This window comes from Acinonyx jubatus, chromosome E4, assembly GCF_027475565.1.
Source record: "Acinonyx jubatus isolate Ajub_Pintada_27869175 chromosome E4, VMU_Ajub_asm_v1.0, whole genome shotgun sequence".
Classification (NCBI taxonomy): Eukaryota; Metazoa; Chordata; class Mammalia; order Carnivora; family Felidae; genus Acinonyx; species Acinonyx jubatus.
This window is the reverse complement of record NC_069395.1, coordinates 29,956,839-29,973,214: the sequence shown is the minus strand read 5'-3', so window position 1 is coordinate 29,973,214 and position 16,376 is coordinate 29,956,839. Positions and strand designations below refer to the sequence as shown.

Below are 16,376 nucleotides of genomic sequence, written 5' to 3'. Positions count from 1 at the left end.
GTTGGGGTCCCTGGGTGGCTCAGTCATTTAAGCATCTGACTCTTGATTTCAGTTCAGGTCATGCTCTCATGGTTTGTGAGATTGAGCCCTCCATACGATGCTCTCTTTCCCTCTCTCTCTGCCTCTCCTTCTCTCTCTGTCAACATAAATAAACATTTTATTTTTATTTATTTTTTTTAATGTTTATTTATTTATTTTTGAGAGAGAGTGCAGGTGTGTGCACACAACTGGGAAAGGGGCAGAGACAGAGACGGAAACATTAGAATCCGAAGCAGGCTTCAGGCTCTGAGCTGTGAGCACAGAGCCCGACACAGGGCTTGAACCCATGAACCGAACCATGAGATCATGAGCGCAAGTCAGACGCTCAGCTGACTGAGACACTCCTGACTAAATATTTTAAAAGCTTTTAAATGGAAACAAAATGGTACTGAGTTTACTTCATTTACCCTAAATAAAGATATGGACCATAAGCCACTAGACATAGATCATAGATCGTGATAAACGTGGGGAACTCAACATAAGCCTACAGAAGAGTAAAGTCTTAAACATTTCAATTGCCGAAAGATTGACTCAGGCTCTGTTTAATTGTTAGTGCTATAAAAAGTGGGTAATATTTACCTGGGCCATAATAGTGCTGCATAAAAGTCACTTATCTTCCTGCCAGGTGCCACATTTCTCACAGCTATTAAAAAGAATGGGAAGAAATCTTTACTTCTTTTCCAAACCTGCCATCCCATCGTCTCATATAATTTGGGGGTTCGCGGGTTGCTAAGGAAGCTGATAAAAAAAAAGTGCCAACCTTAGCCCCAGGTTCTAAATGCAATCAGTGGCAAATGCCTTTGTCAGTGAAGAGTCCAACAACAATGGACCAGTAAGCAATGGTTCGGCAGAAACTACCCAGTTCGATATTTATGCCTTCCGTAAACTCCCTAACATCTGGTTCCTCAGTCCATTTGAATGATGACTAATTTAGGGTGGTGGTTCTTAGTAAATCCAAATTATAAACAAACTTGAAGGGCCTTTCTGGTATATGTTCATGTACAGTGCTCACCAGAAATCCAATTTTACAAGAATATCAGTTCCTAACAGATGTGTTATAATGCCTTGGAAGAGTATATTCAGGAAGTTTACAGTGACTGTAATTCATTAACTGAACTTTTAACATCATCGTGCAATACGGGTTCAGATGACATTGTTGAATGCCTTTTGGATTTTGGCAAAGATGCCTTGGGAATCATTAGTGAGCTGTCAATCATTTACAAACCCGTTCTGAAATCAGTTAGCAAATAATGTTTTATCATCATAAACATGTATTTTTGTAAATGTGAGTCATTATAAGTATGCCATGTGGTGGTATCTAATGAGTTCAGTAAGATGCCACAGAATGCCATAATGGAAAATGCCCACATATGCCAAAAGGAAATGGGTTAGACTGTGCCTTGATTGAGAAAAAGAATTACTCAAAACTGAGGTTGTCATTTGTTTTGTGGTTTTCCCCACCATAGTTGGAATGTAAATTGCTTATTAACTGTCACAGGGGCTGAGTTCTGAGCACCTGTTATTTGCATCACATGTGAATGTTACTTCACTCCCTCTTTCACAAAAATATGTTCATTTCTCACAAAGTACTGAGTATTTATTTCTATTAAATTAACCAGGTAGATAAGCTTCAAAAGACCAAAGTAACTCATTAATGTAATGTTTCCTCTGCATGCCAGTAAGTTCTACAGAAAAGTAAGAGAGCAGCAAATAGTAAATAGTATTTTCTTTAAAGGTTCTTGTAGGAGTTATTAGGAACTTAGTGATGCTATCATCCTTCAACTTTTTGGGTACATTTGGTAATATAATTCTGTCTAATCAGAGGCATATAACAAAGAATGAAATTCAGTCTTTTTTGTTGTTGCATGTTTTATTAGCCACATATAAAAAGGAAGAGAATCAAAGCAAATCACTACATAATGTTTTTAAATTAAATGAGTCATATGAGATCTTCTATAGAATGTCAAATAGTATCTGTGACTAAGAGCTGGTGTCAAAGACAAAACACGAAAGAAGAAACTTGCAGATGTCTTTTAAACTTCCATAATGAGGTGCACCTGGGTGGCTCAGTCAGTTAAGCATCTGACTTCGGCTCAGGTCATGATCTCACGGTTCGTGATTTCAAGCCCCTCATCAGGTTCTCTGGGGTCAGCATGGAGTCTGCTTTGGATCCTCTGTCCCCTCCACTCCTTCTCTTGCACACTGTCAAAAATAAACGTTAAAAATAAATAAATTAAATAAATAAATAAATAATAAAATTCCATAATGAAAGGTGTCTCTCACCTAAGACCCAAGTCACATGGTCTATATTGGTTTTTAATGCCATTTAAATATGTATTGAGCACTTTGTCTCTCTTAGAAACTGAGCATTTCTATATTATATCATTTTATTTCTCACAACACCACCACTGGATTCCATCACTTTTGTCATTTTTACTTATGAAGAATTCATAAGGCTTAATCAAAGAAGTAAGCATTACTTGGCCCCTGAGTAAGGGGCAAAGCAAGGACAAAAGTTGTGAACTTTGTGATTCCAAATCTTAGCTACTGTTTTCATTTGTACCACGATTTCGTGATGTGTTGTCATGCTCAGATAGGTTGTATTCACCAAGCACAACTGCATGGTTTCTCAGGGAAACACACTTATGTCTATAGCCAGAATGTTGAGTTGATGGACAATGTTTTATGAACTGAATAATATGTAAAACCCTAACAAATGTGTCTCCAACATTTTGTCATATATAAAAGAAGACCCATGTATTTCAAAGTAGTCATAGGTATAAAATATGCCTAAAAATATATGCCCTTTCTGACTTTTCAACTTATCACTAGTTTCACTAAAAATTGTATTTTCAGGGGTGCCAGGGTGGCTCAGTTGATTAAGCATACAGCTCTTGATTTTGGCTCATGAGGTCATGATCTCACTGGTTCATGAGTTGAGCCCCCGAGTTTCCCTCTGCGCTGAGGGCCTGGAGCTTGCTTATGATTCTCACTTTCTCCCTTGCTCTCTGCCCCTCCCGCGCTCATGCTTTCCCGCTCTTTCTCAAAATAAATAAATAAACTTAAAAAAATCATATTTTGAAATCCACATATATTTGAAAGAAAAAAATGAATCTAAACAAATAATACCTAATATGGTGTTAATGCAGAGTAGATTGGGTTGGTTATGTGTACAAAAGAACTTAAAACTCAGACAGACATAATGTTTACCAAATGCTCTCTCCGCTGGCAGCCAGAATTACCAGTCCCCTCACTTTGTGTGAATCAGCAAAATTTTAAACTACCTACATTCCATGAGCAGGTCTCCTCAACAAAATCTCACCTTGATGAGGCTATGTGAATATTTAACTGGGGACATTTCCAACACCCATGAGGACCACAGTCATGGCCATGGCCAGTTCTCACCCTGACTTCCAGGAGTCACCCAGACCTCAAATCACCCAATCCAATACAGATGTGAGTCTGCACTGGGTGGGGTTGGGAGTCAGCAGAACATTTAAAAGGCAGGGGACAGGGACAGAGGGTAAAACCTTTCTTTGTTCTTCTTTCCCTTCTATCTGGTCTCTCTCCATAAAGCATGTTTATCATTCTCAGACTATATTCCAACACTTCAACTGAAATAAAGTAAGGTGAGAGGGGGAAATAAAAACATAACAGTAATCAGAATAAACAACAAACGGGGGCACCTGGCTGGCTCAGTTGGTAGAGAGTGCGACTCTTGATCTCAGGGTCATGAGTTCAAGCCCCATGTTGAGTGTGGAGCCTACTTAAAAATAATAATGATAAAAATAAATAAATAAACAACAAAGAAAAAAAGATCATAAATTCCATAATGTGAATCTTCAGACAATGACTGCTAAATCTGTTCTATGATATGTGAAATTATGTTTCAAGAAACACCCATATATTAAGTTATAAATTACCTGCATACATACATACCTCATTTACTTAGTTTAAAAGAAATGTCAATGTTAATATTGTTTAAAACCACATGAATGCTTGAAAATATATTTACATGGGCTTTAGTCACTTATAGAGGCAGATTTTCTATGAGAAACCTAAAATAATAAAGTAAAATTTAAAATTTAGCAGTGAAACTAGCTAGAGGCATAAATTTATATTCTAATTGACTCAGTATCCTTATCCAACTGAGATTTCAGAAAAGGTCCCGTCCCTCTTTATTAACTGCACAATGAGTATATTGTGTTGAGCCCTTTCTAATCAAGGCACAACTCTGAGTGTTAGCTAGAGATAATAGGTGTCCATATGATCTTGCAAATAGCTTTTCCCTTTATGAAACTTTTCTTCCACAGGAATTAAAATTTAGACTTTAGCCTCATTAACACTCTGATTTAAACAACTAATCCAATTAGATTATAATGTGATCATTAAGGGAACATATAGTCCCTTTTATATATATGTATGTAGACACCTTTCTATTCATTTAACTTTTCTTCTTAGGTCCTGAGCCAGAGGTACAATTATTTGGGCACTGCCCCTCACAAACACCAAGTCTTTTCTATTTAAAGAGCTTCAAAGGCTCAGGGAAATATGCTTGAATTTTCTAACTTCAATGCCATAAACACAAACCATTTCTCCAGAAACCAGTCTTCTAATCACGGACAATGTATCCCAAGACACAGAGAGGTACATTTTAAATAATCTTGACATTTGTTTCAAAGAGATGAAAAGCCATAAGAATAGCTAAAATTGGGGCCGCCTGGGTGGCTTAGTTGGTTAGATGTCTGACTTCAGCACAGGTCACGATCTCGTGGTTCACGAGTTTGAGCCCCACGTCGGGCTCTGTGCTGACAGCTCAGAGCCTGGAGCCTGCTTCAGATTCTGTGTCTCCCTGTCTCTCTGCCTCTCCCCCCCTCACACTCTGTCTCTCTCTCCCTCTCAAAAATAAACATTAAAAAAAAATTAAAAAGAATAGCTAAAATCATAGGATACATAGGATCATAGGCTAGCACATAAAATTCTGTAATAAACTCCTCCTTGTTCTGAAAATCCCTCACAACACACTGGAGACATGCAGCCCCAGGTTAGGATATGGAAGCCTATGAGACCAGGAAAATTTCTATTCACAGATGAAATCTCAACTTGCCTCCTTTTCAACATGGGGGTGGGGGGTGGGAAATGGCTTATAGTATTTGACAAAAGAAGAAATAATCTATTTTAATTCAATTTGGATTTCTTCTATGCCCCCAATTTCACAGAAATACAAATATGAAAGTATGTTTTTAAAATAGATGAAATTAACAGATCATTTTGTTTTATAAAAAATTCCATATGTTGTATTCTGAGCGGAACAACTACCGTGTTGAATATATGATGTGGGTTGTAAAAAGTAATTAACACGATACTCTAAGAACACAGCTACTTCACAAAGTAAAACTTAAATTTCCCCCTGAATGTACTGCCCATAGTTCTTTAAGTTCTTCAAGTGTCATTAAGTGCTTAAGTCAAACCATGAAGGCTGATTCTAGGAAAAACACTGATGTGACTGTTCAAGTGGGGAGCTGATCTAGCTGCTTTTTAAAATAGAACGTTATTTCTACATTTTAAGAATGACCTATAGATAAACTGTGGTTATTTAGACGTGGGTATTTTGGAGGAAATTCTCAAATATGAAGTGAACCTGTTACTGCACAGAAAAAACTGATGGTACTTCTTTCCATTGGTAAAATTCAGGCTTCCGAGTGAAAATTTGGATTTAAGAAAATGTGTATATTCCACGGTGAGTTTGACAGCTTCCCAGTATTTAAAGACATCTGATGAGATCAGTGGTAATATTAATAAATAGAATTTTTTTAATGTTTGTTTCGAGAAAGAGAGAGAGTGCACAAGTAGTGTCAGTGCAGGGCTGGATCTCACAAATTGTAAGATCACGACCTGAGCCGGGATCAAGAGTCGGACCAGGCATACCAATAAATAGAATTTTTGATATTCTGTAACAAAACACGTCAACATTTAGAAAATTTGCCAAATTTGATGAACTTCTATCTTCCAAATTACCAACGTAAGATGTAACAAAATCATGCATAGGTGAAAGGTGTATTTTAAGTCTAAAATAAGCCAATGAATTTTAGTATAATAGGGTGCAAAAAGTTCACAGATATGGTTTCAGATTCCACATTACAACTAGTCTTTAAGAAGATATTACTTGTGGAGTTTTGATGCAGTGTCAAAGCAAAAAATCCAAAATTATTTGAAGAAGTTATTATAATATTCCTCCTTTTTCTATCTTCATATATTGAAGACCATATTTTCTTATATATACTTTAACAAAAACAATATATTGCTACAGATTGAATGTAGAAGCAGATATGAGACTCCAGCTTTCCATTAAGGTGGATATTAAAAAAACTTCTGGAAATGCCGCTTTTTTATGAATTATTTTGTTTTGAAAAAGAGTTATTTTAATTTAAAATACACTGCACATATTAATATTTTTTAATAAAAATAAATTAGTATATTTCTAAATAATTAATAACTTATTTTCTCAATTTTAATCTTGAATACAACAAATACTCATAGGTATAATTCACAGAAGCAAAAACTTTTGGGGGTCCTAATAATTTTTACGAGAACAGCTGCTTTGGGCCACCTGGCTGGCTCAGTCAGAGGAGCATGTGACTCTTCATCTTGGGCCCTATGTTGGGTGTAGAGATGACTCAAATAAATAATCTTAAGAAAAAAGAGAGAATAGCAGAGGCATATGTCCTTTAACACATGCATAGGTACATTTCTAGTATTGTGGCATGTTATTGTTTGATTATTCATTTTTTTTAATAAAGTTGGGTTTTTTGTTGTTTTTGTTGTTGTTGTTTTTTAAGTAAGCTCTACACACCCAAGGAGATCCAGGATCACATGCTCTACTGACTGAGTCAGCCAGATGCCCCTATCGTTTGATTATTTTAAAAAATAACAGGGGAAGTTGGATGGCTCACTCAGTTAAGCAACCAACTCTTGATTTTGGCTCAGGTCACGATCTCATGGGTTCATGAGATCATGCCCCGCTTGTGCTCTATGATGACAGCACAGAGCCTGCTTGGGATTCTCTCTCTCTCTCTCTCTCTCTCTCTCTCTGCTCCTCCCTCACTCATTCTCTCTCTCTCTCTTAAAATAAATAAAGTTTAAAAAACAAAAGAAAGAACAGTAAAGAACTGACATGGATAATTATAATCACCCAATCCTTTTTAGTTTGAAATACTTGCTCATTAAAATACTTCACTTCCTAGCTTCCCTTGCAGCTAAGGGTAAGTATGTATCTAATTTCTGCATAATGAAATGTAAGTAACATGTTTATGTGGTACTTACAGGTAATGTACTTAAAAACAAGTATGCATTCAGGGCACCTGGGTGACTCAGTGGGTTGAACATCCAACTTTGGCTCAGGTCAGGATCTCGCAGTTTGTGAGCCTAAGCCCTGCATCAGGCTCTGTGCTGACAGCTCAGAGACTGGAGCTTGTTTCACATTGTGTGTCTCCCTCTCCCTCCCCCTTCCCCGCTCATGCTGTCTCTCTCTGTCTCTCAAAAATGAATAAACGTTAAAAAAAAAAAAACAAGTATGGCGTTCTCTCTCTTTCCTCCATACTGCTTCCTGGAATGAGAACTGGAATTCTAGCAGCCATTTTAGAACATGAAGATAAGAGATCAAGGATAGTAAAAACGGAAGGAACCAGGTCCCCGACAACTTTGTAGAGCTATTGTACCATCCCTGGATTGTCTACATCTGAACTTCTAAGAGGAAAATAAAGGTTTTATTTAAACCACTGTTATTATGACTTTTCTATTATATGCAGTGAAATCTAACCCAAGAAAATATAATTTTGAACAGGGGTGCCCAGGTGGCTCAGTTGACTAAGCGTCTGACTTTGGCTCAGGTCATGATCTCACGGTTCATGAGTTCAAGCCCCACATCGGGCTCTGTGCTGACAGCTCAGAGCCTGGAGCCTGCTTCGAATTTTGTGTCTCCCTCTCTCTCTGCCCCTCCTCTGCTCACTCTGTCTCTCTCTCTCTCTCTCTCAAAAATAAACATTAAAATTTTTTTAAAAAATTCTGTACATAAACATTTTGAGTTTTCTAAATAGAATCTCAGGCAAAAAAAAAAAAGTTTGCTTCATTAGAGAAATCAAAACAAATAAGAAAACAATGAACTGCTCCACAACATGGGAAAAGATACGCATTGTTATACAATCCATTGTTTATTACTTTGAAGAACAATAGGGATATTTAACAAGAGCCTAAAACTACCCTTGGTCATTTGCATAATAATTCTTTCATGGCAAAGAGTGATCCAGATTTTTCCTATGGATTCAAGCAAAGAATAATTACTTAAAATTATGGAAAATATATTACACATTCACCATTTTGCCAGCACCAACCCCAAAGTATAAATTTTACTTTATTGGGGGTAAATAGATAGGCTGCCCTTTTAATCAACTGACCAGTGTCCAAACAAGCTAAGATTAACAACTCGGCTAATGAATAGGCATGATTAAAAAGTTGGTTGACGATGCATGAATGAATAAATAGCCATAAGCTTGGAAATACTACCTGTAGTATTTTAAAGTGTCAATCATATCTCTAGTCATCATTTAAAGAATTAATGTGTGCCAATGTTATCATCTAAAATGTATTTACAGAGGTCAGAAGAGCTACGTCTGTCCTCCTCTATGCAAAGAGGTGATGACATCAAGGGGGTATGTCACAAGCCTAAGTTCAGTTAGTAGATTTAAGTTGGTTTGGCGTTTTATCCACTAAGTATGATCTTCTGACCCCTCAGTTTTACAACTTTCCACTCTCTGTGCTGCATAGCACCTCTCCACTTCTGAGTTAATCATTTCTTTGCCATTATCTGCCAGGAGTTCTTATCTCTTTTGCTGTCACTTTATAACAGGGTCCTCTTATCAACCTGCATAGAGTCATGTGATCCATCCAAGCCTATCAAAAGTTTCCATTCTTCTGATTAGAAACCATCATGTAACTGGATACATGGTTTACAGCAGGCAACTAATGCTGGAAAAAGTACAGAGTCCAGCAAGAAAGACTTGCTTGTAACTTTCTGAATTCTTGGACTTTTTTTTTTTTTTTTGCTATTTTTTTTTTAACTTTCACTAAGGGTTACTGTAGTCTGATGTGTCCTCCTCAAGGCTACAAAAGCTATACTTTTTCTTATGCTCAATGATTTCTGCTTTAAACCAAAGGACCACCTGTAATTTTACTAAGAATGTCTTCTAATTCGGATACTGGAAATTTACAGGATTCTCTAAAGCACGGACTTACACCTGTTGGTAAGTAGGAGTTGCTTTATATCATCCATTTATTATTTTGCTACTATATTAATTCATGTAATTTAATCTTATTGATGTATTTAGTATTATAAGTCATTGCTCCTCCTATTGTCTATTAAAAGCACATTAGCCCATGTATCACACATTTATCTTTCGTGAAATTCAAAAAAAGCAAATGGATATTTCAGTATTTTTTATTATACCCACTGGTTTTGGATGCCCATCCATTATTCTGAAACAGTCAGAAACAAAAATGTATAATATATGTATTTCGTCACTAATATTTTCTGATAATTTCTAATCAGAGATAATAAGCTAAAATTTTAACAACTTGAAACAAGTTAACCATATGGAATCATCACTGATCAAACTTTAAAAAAAGCTTTCAAATACTGTAAAGTTTCAAGCCACACCACAGTATGGTGTCTCATTCATTGCAGATACTATAGAGAATCTTTTGTTTCTCTGACGAATAAAAGCCATGTAAATAGATACATATTTTAATATATTTAATCAATATATGTATATATACACACATATACCATCATTAGTTAAAGATTCGAATTTAAGGGTTACTGTCTGTTTTCCAAAATAATGAGCATGGCTTGTTTTTACAAACAGAAGTAAATAAAGCTAATTTTCATTTTAAAAAAGAACAAAAAATACTGTTGTTACAGCAAGAATACATTCACTTAATCCTAAAAGTAAAGGACTAAAGGGAAGTGATTTCCAGTGGTGTGTAATTATTAGTCTGTTGGCAATCATGTCTTTCTTCCTTTCCCTTAGTTTTTGAAGGACCCGTTCCTTTTCTTGTAGCACTTTCTTAGGCTTTCGCACCGGAATTTCCCTGCGAATTCGCAGAGGCCTGTCATGAGCTCTGAGTTCCAGCTCCGCTGTAGGAGGCAAATCAAGGCTTGCTTGGGCTTTTCCTCTTTCTCCCTTGATAACCAGCTGACTCCCCTGACTGCAGTGATTGCTTTTTTTATGGGCCAACTACACCCTATAGTATATCAGTTGAGGAAATGGTTACAAAAAAAAAAAAAAGTTCTCTACTTGCGAAAAAGAAAACACGAGGGAGACAAGCAGAGCGCAACAGAGAATCAATTGCCCTGCAGATAAAAACAAAATACGAGCGCAAGGAAGGAGGTGAAAGAGAAGCACAAACGGTTTCAAATCTTTTTCGCCCGGCAAAGCCGCCGCGACGCGCTAATGAGCCCTCGCAGGCAGCGGCGGGCTGGGCGTTCCGGGGGCTCTGGGCCGGGGGCTCGCGGCGAGAGCGCGCTCCAGCGGGGACGAGGGCGGCGCGCGTGCTGGGCGGGCCCGCGCTCCGGCCGCAGCTCGGGGCGCGCGCAGCCGGGACTGGTAGGCAGCGAGTTGAGAGGGCGTGGGGTCGCGAGGACACGTTCTGTTCTCCCCCTCCCCCTCCCCGTCCCCCCTCCACGGCGTCCTTCACACCCCTGGGGTGAATTAAAGAGGGTAACGTGGTAGAAGGAGACGCCTTGCATGTCTCTCTGCTACCGGGGAACTGTGTTTTTACCCACCGCACGGGGACTCACACCGCACCGGCTATGCTATGGAGCAGAGGCAGGTCCATCCTGCGCGTAGAGAACACCCGCAAGTCGGGATCAGCCGGGTTCCAGAGAGCCAGAACCTGCGGAATGTCTGGTCCGGGAGGGACTGCTAAAGACAGCCTCAAAAAAAAAAAAAAAAAAAGTACAGATGAAGTCGCTCAGCGAGTCTATCCCAACACCCTAACCCTCTCCAAGGCACTTCCGGGCGCCAGATCCCGGGATGACAAAATTCCAGTCAATTTTCCGGTAAAAGAAACCTCTTTCCGGATCTCGTTGGAAGCCGCCGCCCCATCCCGGACCACCCACTGTCCCTCCTCAATTCCCTGGTATTCCCAGGTGGCTGTCAGATGTCCCTGTGTGCAACATCCTAGACACTCAGAGGCGGCTCCTGGCACTGAGAATCCCATGTGTTCATGGGGTAGCCTCCAAGGAATACTGAGGGTCATTCCTGGGGTTCTTGGCTAGACAGGTCACCCAAAGGGCTGACAGGAAAGGGGGACAGCGTGAGCCATCAGACTAAACAGTTAGGGCTGACCGCAACCACGAAGGTGAGTGCCTCTTGGGTTGGATTCTGTCTGCCCAGGGCAGGCCCATTGAGAAGAACCCACAGGTGAAGCTCTAGAGAGTGTCAGGTCCTGGAGTAGCTTTGAGGTGGCAAATTGCAAGTTAGGGTAGGGATGAGAAGTGGTTCACAAAACTGAGGCCAAAGCATGTAGAGATCTGTCAAGATTTCCAACTTTACATTGATTCGGTTGTGTTGGACTAGAAAATGTGCCTCTGTTCATTAAAAAAGCTGTCTCTGGGGGTCCTAGCTGGGCATGACATTTTCCTTCTATGCACGCTGATGGCTACATGAAAATTGTGCATAGATGTCAGTACTTGTATAGAAAAGTAGATATAAGAGAACGTTGTTCCTTCTGCCTACCTGCGAGATAATCATTCAGTGTGGTGTAAGAGCAGCAGACTTGGGAATATAACCAGATTGTTCCTTTTAAGTTAACTAGCTTTGGGACACTCTCTGGATTCTTGGTTTCTGACTTAGGTACTTCTTCATTCTCCAAAATGGGGCAATTTTACTGATGATATGCAGTACTAATTTGAGAGAGAAAGAGGAATGGAGAAAGAAAAAAGTACTTGTCTATATCAACGAAAGAGCCAAATTTGCATGGTGGGAAACATGTCATATAACAAGTATTTATTGACTCTTCTGCAATGTGCTCAACATTATGCTTTGGTTTGTATTAAATTTATGTAATGCTTCAAATTAAGTGCATTTATGGAATATATTATACACATTTATTATTGTATATTAGCCACAGGAAACTATGTCTTCATAGTGAGGGGTACATAACACACAGTGCAAACAATATTAAGAAATGATATAGTTTGTTATCTAGTCCCCTTAGCACTCTTGGAGTCTGATTTTTTTCCAGCAATAACCTCCAGTTATCTCTGTGCCCATAAGGGTCTCTCCAAGTAGGGGTCATGGAGTGGAAAATGAGATAGCCCATTATGCCACCCTAAAGTCTAGCCAGTTCATTTGCAGTGCAGTTTAGAATGTCAGTCACTCAAACCCATGTTCTGATTCTTGCTGGACTTAGCCAGTTCCCTCAAGGAAGCTAAACCCTGGTGCCTCTTCTCCTTCCCTGCCTCAGCCCAACTCCAAAACAGTGCTTTCCCAAACTCTTTTTACTGGCCTTGATCGACAAGTTGTGACTGGAGCTAAAGTCAACCTCTTTTAATAAACCAAGAGAGATTTATGGAGAAAGGGAGAACAGAGGCTTGGTAGTGCTTTTTTCCTTTACTTAATGCCTCCACCCAGACACAATGTCTAAGGTTATCTTGGCTTCAGCCTTGAACTTGAGATGAGCTAGCTGAAGGGCTCTGGGACAGACTCCCACCTGGAGGCCCAGCTTCCCCCAAGTACTTACGGGGAAGTTTGACACAGGGAGACAGTCAGACATCTTCCGGTCCCCGAGACCAGAACCTACCTCAGGATAAAGCTATTTCTTTGGGTTATACTTCCTCACTCTTCACCTTATTAGAACAAAAATTCTCTGAGAAATCCAGTTGGTTTTAAGGAACTTTGGGATTTTGGGGGCTTTGAGGTCTGGGGATGTCCTAGGGAAAAATTGAAACATGGCCAGAGTGGCTTTGAGAGATTAAGCCTGGGAGAAGAACCATGTGGACTGAACTTGAGCAGACAAATGAGCAAAGGCTGCCTCTTTTTTTAGTCTTTTGGGAAACTCTGATATATGTTTTTTTGTGTAATAAGTAAGAAAAGACACAAGTTTAAACTCCAAATAATCTGAATACAGAGGAACATAAGCAGTTTGGTGAGTTTTTTTCTGGGAGTGTAATTAAGTCCCTGAGGACTGTGTCAAGCAGTGCACGACAGTCAAGTTTAGCGAGTACCTCTTACTGAAAGGATCTTGTTTTTTATTTTATTTTATTTAAAAATTTTTTTAAGTTTATTTCTTTATTCTGAGAAAGACAGAGACAGCATGAGCAGGAGAGGGGTAGAGAGAAAGTGGGAAGGAGAGAGAGAATCCCAAGCAGGCTCTGAACTATCAGTGCAGAGTCCAACGTGGGGCTCGAGCTCACAAAACCAAGAATTGGGCGCCCCTGGAAGGCCCTTATTTTTAATGGTTCTAAAATGGTTAGTGATTCCCTTCCTAGTGTTTTTCCTTACAGAAAGATGAGTGTGGGTGAGTTTAGAAGAAAAGAGATAAATACAAAGGAGAACTGGTATTTATTAACAGCAGGATATGCTGCCCTGCTGGGACTGTCTCATCCAGGTGTAAAGTTTACTTTGTTAACCCTATTTTACTGATGACAACATTGAATCAGAAAGGTCTTGTGAGTCACCCAAGACCACTCGGCTTTGTCAGGAGAGTGAACCATAAACAGAACCCATGGATGTGATTCTGAAATCCATGCTCTTTCCTCCAAGTAGTGACTATTTGCCTTTGTTGATATAATGGAATGATGGTTGAAAATGTTAATCTACTCAGACTTTCTTTCCAAAGGCATTCTGGGATTAAGAAGACATTTGTAAATGGTTATTTATCTTCCTTTTCATTCCACAGTGGAAACCAGATTTAGATTCCAGCAGAATTCAGAAGCGTGGGATGGGAAGAGGTGTAGCAGGCAGGGTGGAAACAGCAGCCCAGTACCCTTGAGGGCAGAGCAAATCAGGGTGGGAAGGCACTTTGGATCCTGTATTCTGGGATTTCTTGGAAAGGATCTCTGGAGTTTGGATGGAGTTTTGCTTGCAGTTTGGGGTGTATGCTGGCAGGGCTACTGACAGGGTGTAAGGGAATTGAGAGACAATTCAGAGCATCTATTTGTTAGTTAGTGGGTATGAGGAGGGCAGAGAAATCACTTAACATGAGGGACTGAGTTTTCAGAGAAAGGGACCTTTTTTTTCCACCCTGAGAAACCAGCATCTGTTTTCTTATAAAGGGAGGAAATAGAGAACAAGATAGTTTAAGCACAGACAGGCACGCACACACCCTTTTGAAAAACCACTTTTGACAAACCCCAGGGTGTCCCTAGTGAGACGCTGGTCCCACAACCGGCGCTATCATGCTTCACAGTAAATGCTGATTCCTTCCCCATGATCTGGACATCCGCGGCCTCACCCCCACCAAGCTCCACCTGTTCCACCAGCGGTCTATACATGATTGAAAAGAAAATAGGTCGGAACCCGCCATCAGGTCCCCGATGCATCTTCCCAGTTTCTAGACAAGAAACCTTGGAGGGAAGGAGAAAGAATTTGCCCCAAACCTTTGCGCTTGGCTAGCCACCACCTCTTCATCGCCAAAGTTGCCTTTAGGTTGGAGGAGCCGACATCCTCCCAAACGAGAGAACGACGGAACCTCCTAGACCCGAGCTCTTCCCATCCTTGGGGACCGTGAGCCAGACGGTGAAGCTATCACCGCCAGTCCCGCCTTTCTAGCCCCTCGCTTTGTGTTCTGTCCCAGAGGGGCCCAAGTTGGTAGACAGAGCTCTGCGCGGCCCGGTACGCTTTGATCTTAGAACGGAAACCTCTAGGTGGGGGCTTCCCTAAGGCAAGAACCTCGAGACTGGCCATCCCCGCGGCGCTGCTAGAGCAGGGGAATTCGCGAGCTCCGCGGAGTGCAATCCCTTCCCTCAGGACACTTCCAGTCTGGTCGTATTCACCTGAATGGTAGCCCTGAATGATCTCGTGCTAAGGATTTAGTTCCTGGTCCAGGTTGAGGAGGGGGGGAGGGGACATGGGGAGTGGAATTGCGACGCAAGTTCTCAGCTGGTTTCACTAAGCGCTCGGTGGCCTGCTGGCGCCAGGATCGCCCTCGAGAACGTCACTCCGAGTTCTGGTTTGTCCCGAGGAGGGACGGCGTGGTTCCGAGAGGGGACTCCCACTGTTTTGAGTTGGAGCTGACTCACATTTGCATTTCAATTACAGAGGAAGAGATCGATTAGATTGGACCACCTACCCAAGATTATTTCCCTAGCCAGCTCCTTTCTCAAGACCGGATCTCCCCGCCCACTTGGAGAAGGGCGAGGGCTTTACCCAAGGCGGGATGCGCCCGGACCCCTGGGTTGGGGCAACAGTCGCCCAAGAAAATGAAGCCAAAACGTTCTAGATTAGCCTTTTTCCAGAGAGATGCGGATACCGATAATCCAGGCCAAACTCTCCAAAAAGCTCACCTTTACTTCAGGACAAGGGTGGGATGTTGTTTGGAGGAGGGGCTGCAGGAACCTGGATTACCTGGATAATTGCTTCACCTTATATTTTCCTCCTCAGTAAAGATGGGGCCATGGTATATTAAGATACTCCCATAGTGATTGGGAGTCAATCCCCATTTGCGGGTTACCCCAAACACACAAGTCTTTGCAGGGGTAGAAGGTCTCAACTGATGGCAGCTTTTCCTCCTGCTCCAGGGCTGTGGTAGATGATGTCTTAAGTAGTTACTTACACTCGTAGCAGAAAGGGATCTTTTTTTTTTTTTTTTAAATGAGGCAGGACTTCTCACCTATTTAAGTTAGTTTTTTCAAAGTTCCGGCCAATACGGTGCTCCCCGGTAATTTGTGTGTCTATACTGAAATTTAACCCTTCTTATCTTAAAACAAAGCGCTCCGGACGCCGGCGGGGGGGACTGGAGACTAGAGGCGGGGCGAATAGCCCAGCCTCCAGAGCTCTGGAGCAGAACTCTGGAATTCTTTGCGAAACTTAATTTTCGGAGAAAGGCAAAAGTGGCTTCTGATGGGCTTGTTGAGTGGGAGGGGCGGAAAGTTAGGCAGAGCCCGGGTTTTCAGTAGGCTGATAAGCTTCCTTCTCTTTCCCCTCGGGCTATCCCGGCCACTTGGTGGAGACTTCCCGAAAAATATCTAGGCTGCTTCTGAGGCTGAAAAGCAGACACGTGCTACAAAAAAAGTAATGATTCTGGTTCCTTAAAAACACCAAGAAGTAGAAATGGAG

At 40.8% G+C, this 16,376-nt stretch overlaps 1 protein-coding gene and 1 long non-coding RNA gene across 3 annotated transcripts in view; one reads left to right on the top strand and one right to left on the bottom strand.

The window, feature by feature from the left end:
• Window positions 1-1,890: 1,890 nt before the first annotated feature.
• LOC128313126 (uncharacterized) lies at window positions 1,891-11,215 on the bottom strand. The gene is made up of 3 exons (XR_008293387.1): window positions 10,902-11,215; window positions 3,726-3,802; window positions 1,891-2,241 (listed from the first exon to the last, which is right to left on the bottom strand). It is a non-coding gene; the product is annotated as an uncharacterized LOC128313126 (long non-coding RNA).
• NR5A2 (nuclear receptor subfamily 5 group A member 2) overlaps window positions 9,071-16,376 on the top strand; it is a 134,965-nt gene continuing 127,659 nt past the window's right edge. Inside the window, exon 1 of one of the 2 annotated variants that reach the window (XM_027074632.2) lies at window positions 9,071-9,338. In XM_027074632.2, coding sequence (XP_026930433.1) covers window positions 9,275-9,338 — 64 coding nt within the window. In that variant the 5' untranslated portion in view covers window positions 9,071-9,274. The remainder of the gene's footprint in view (window positions 9,339-16,376) is intronic. The other variant, XM_015071506.3, reaches the window with a different exon arrangement.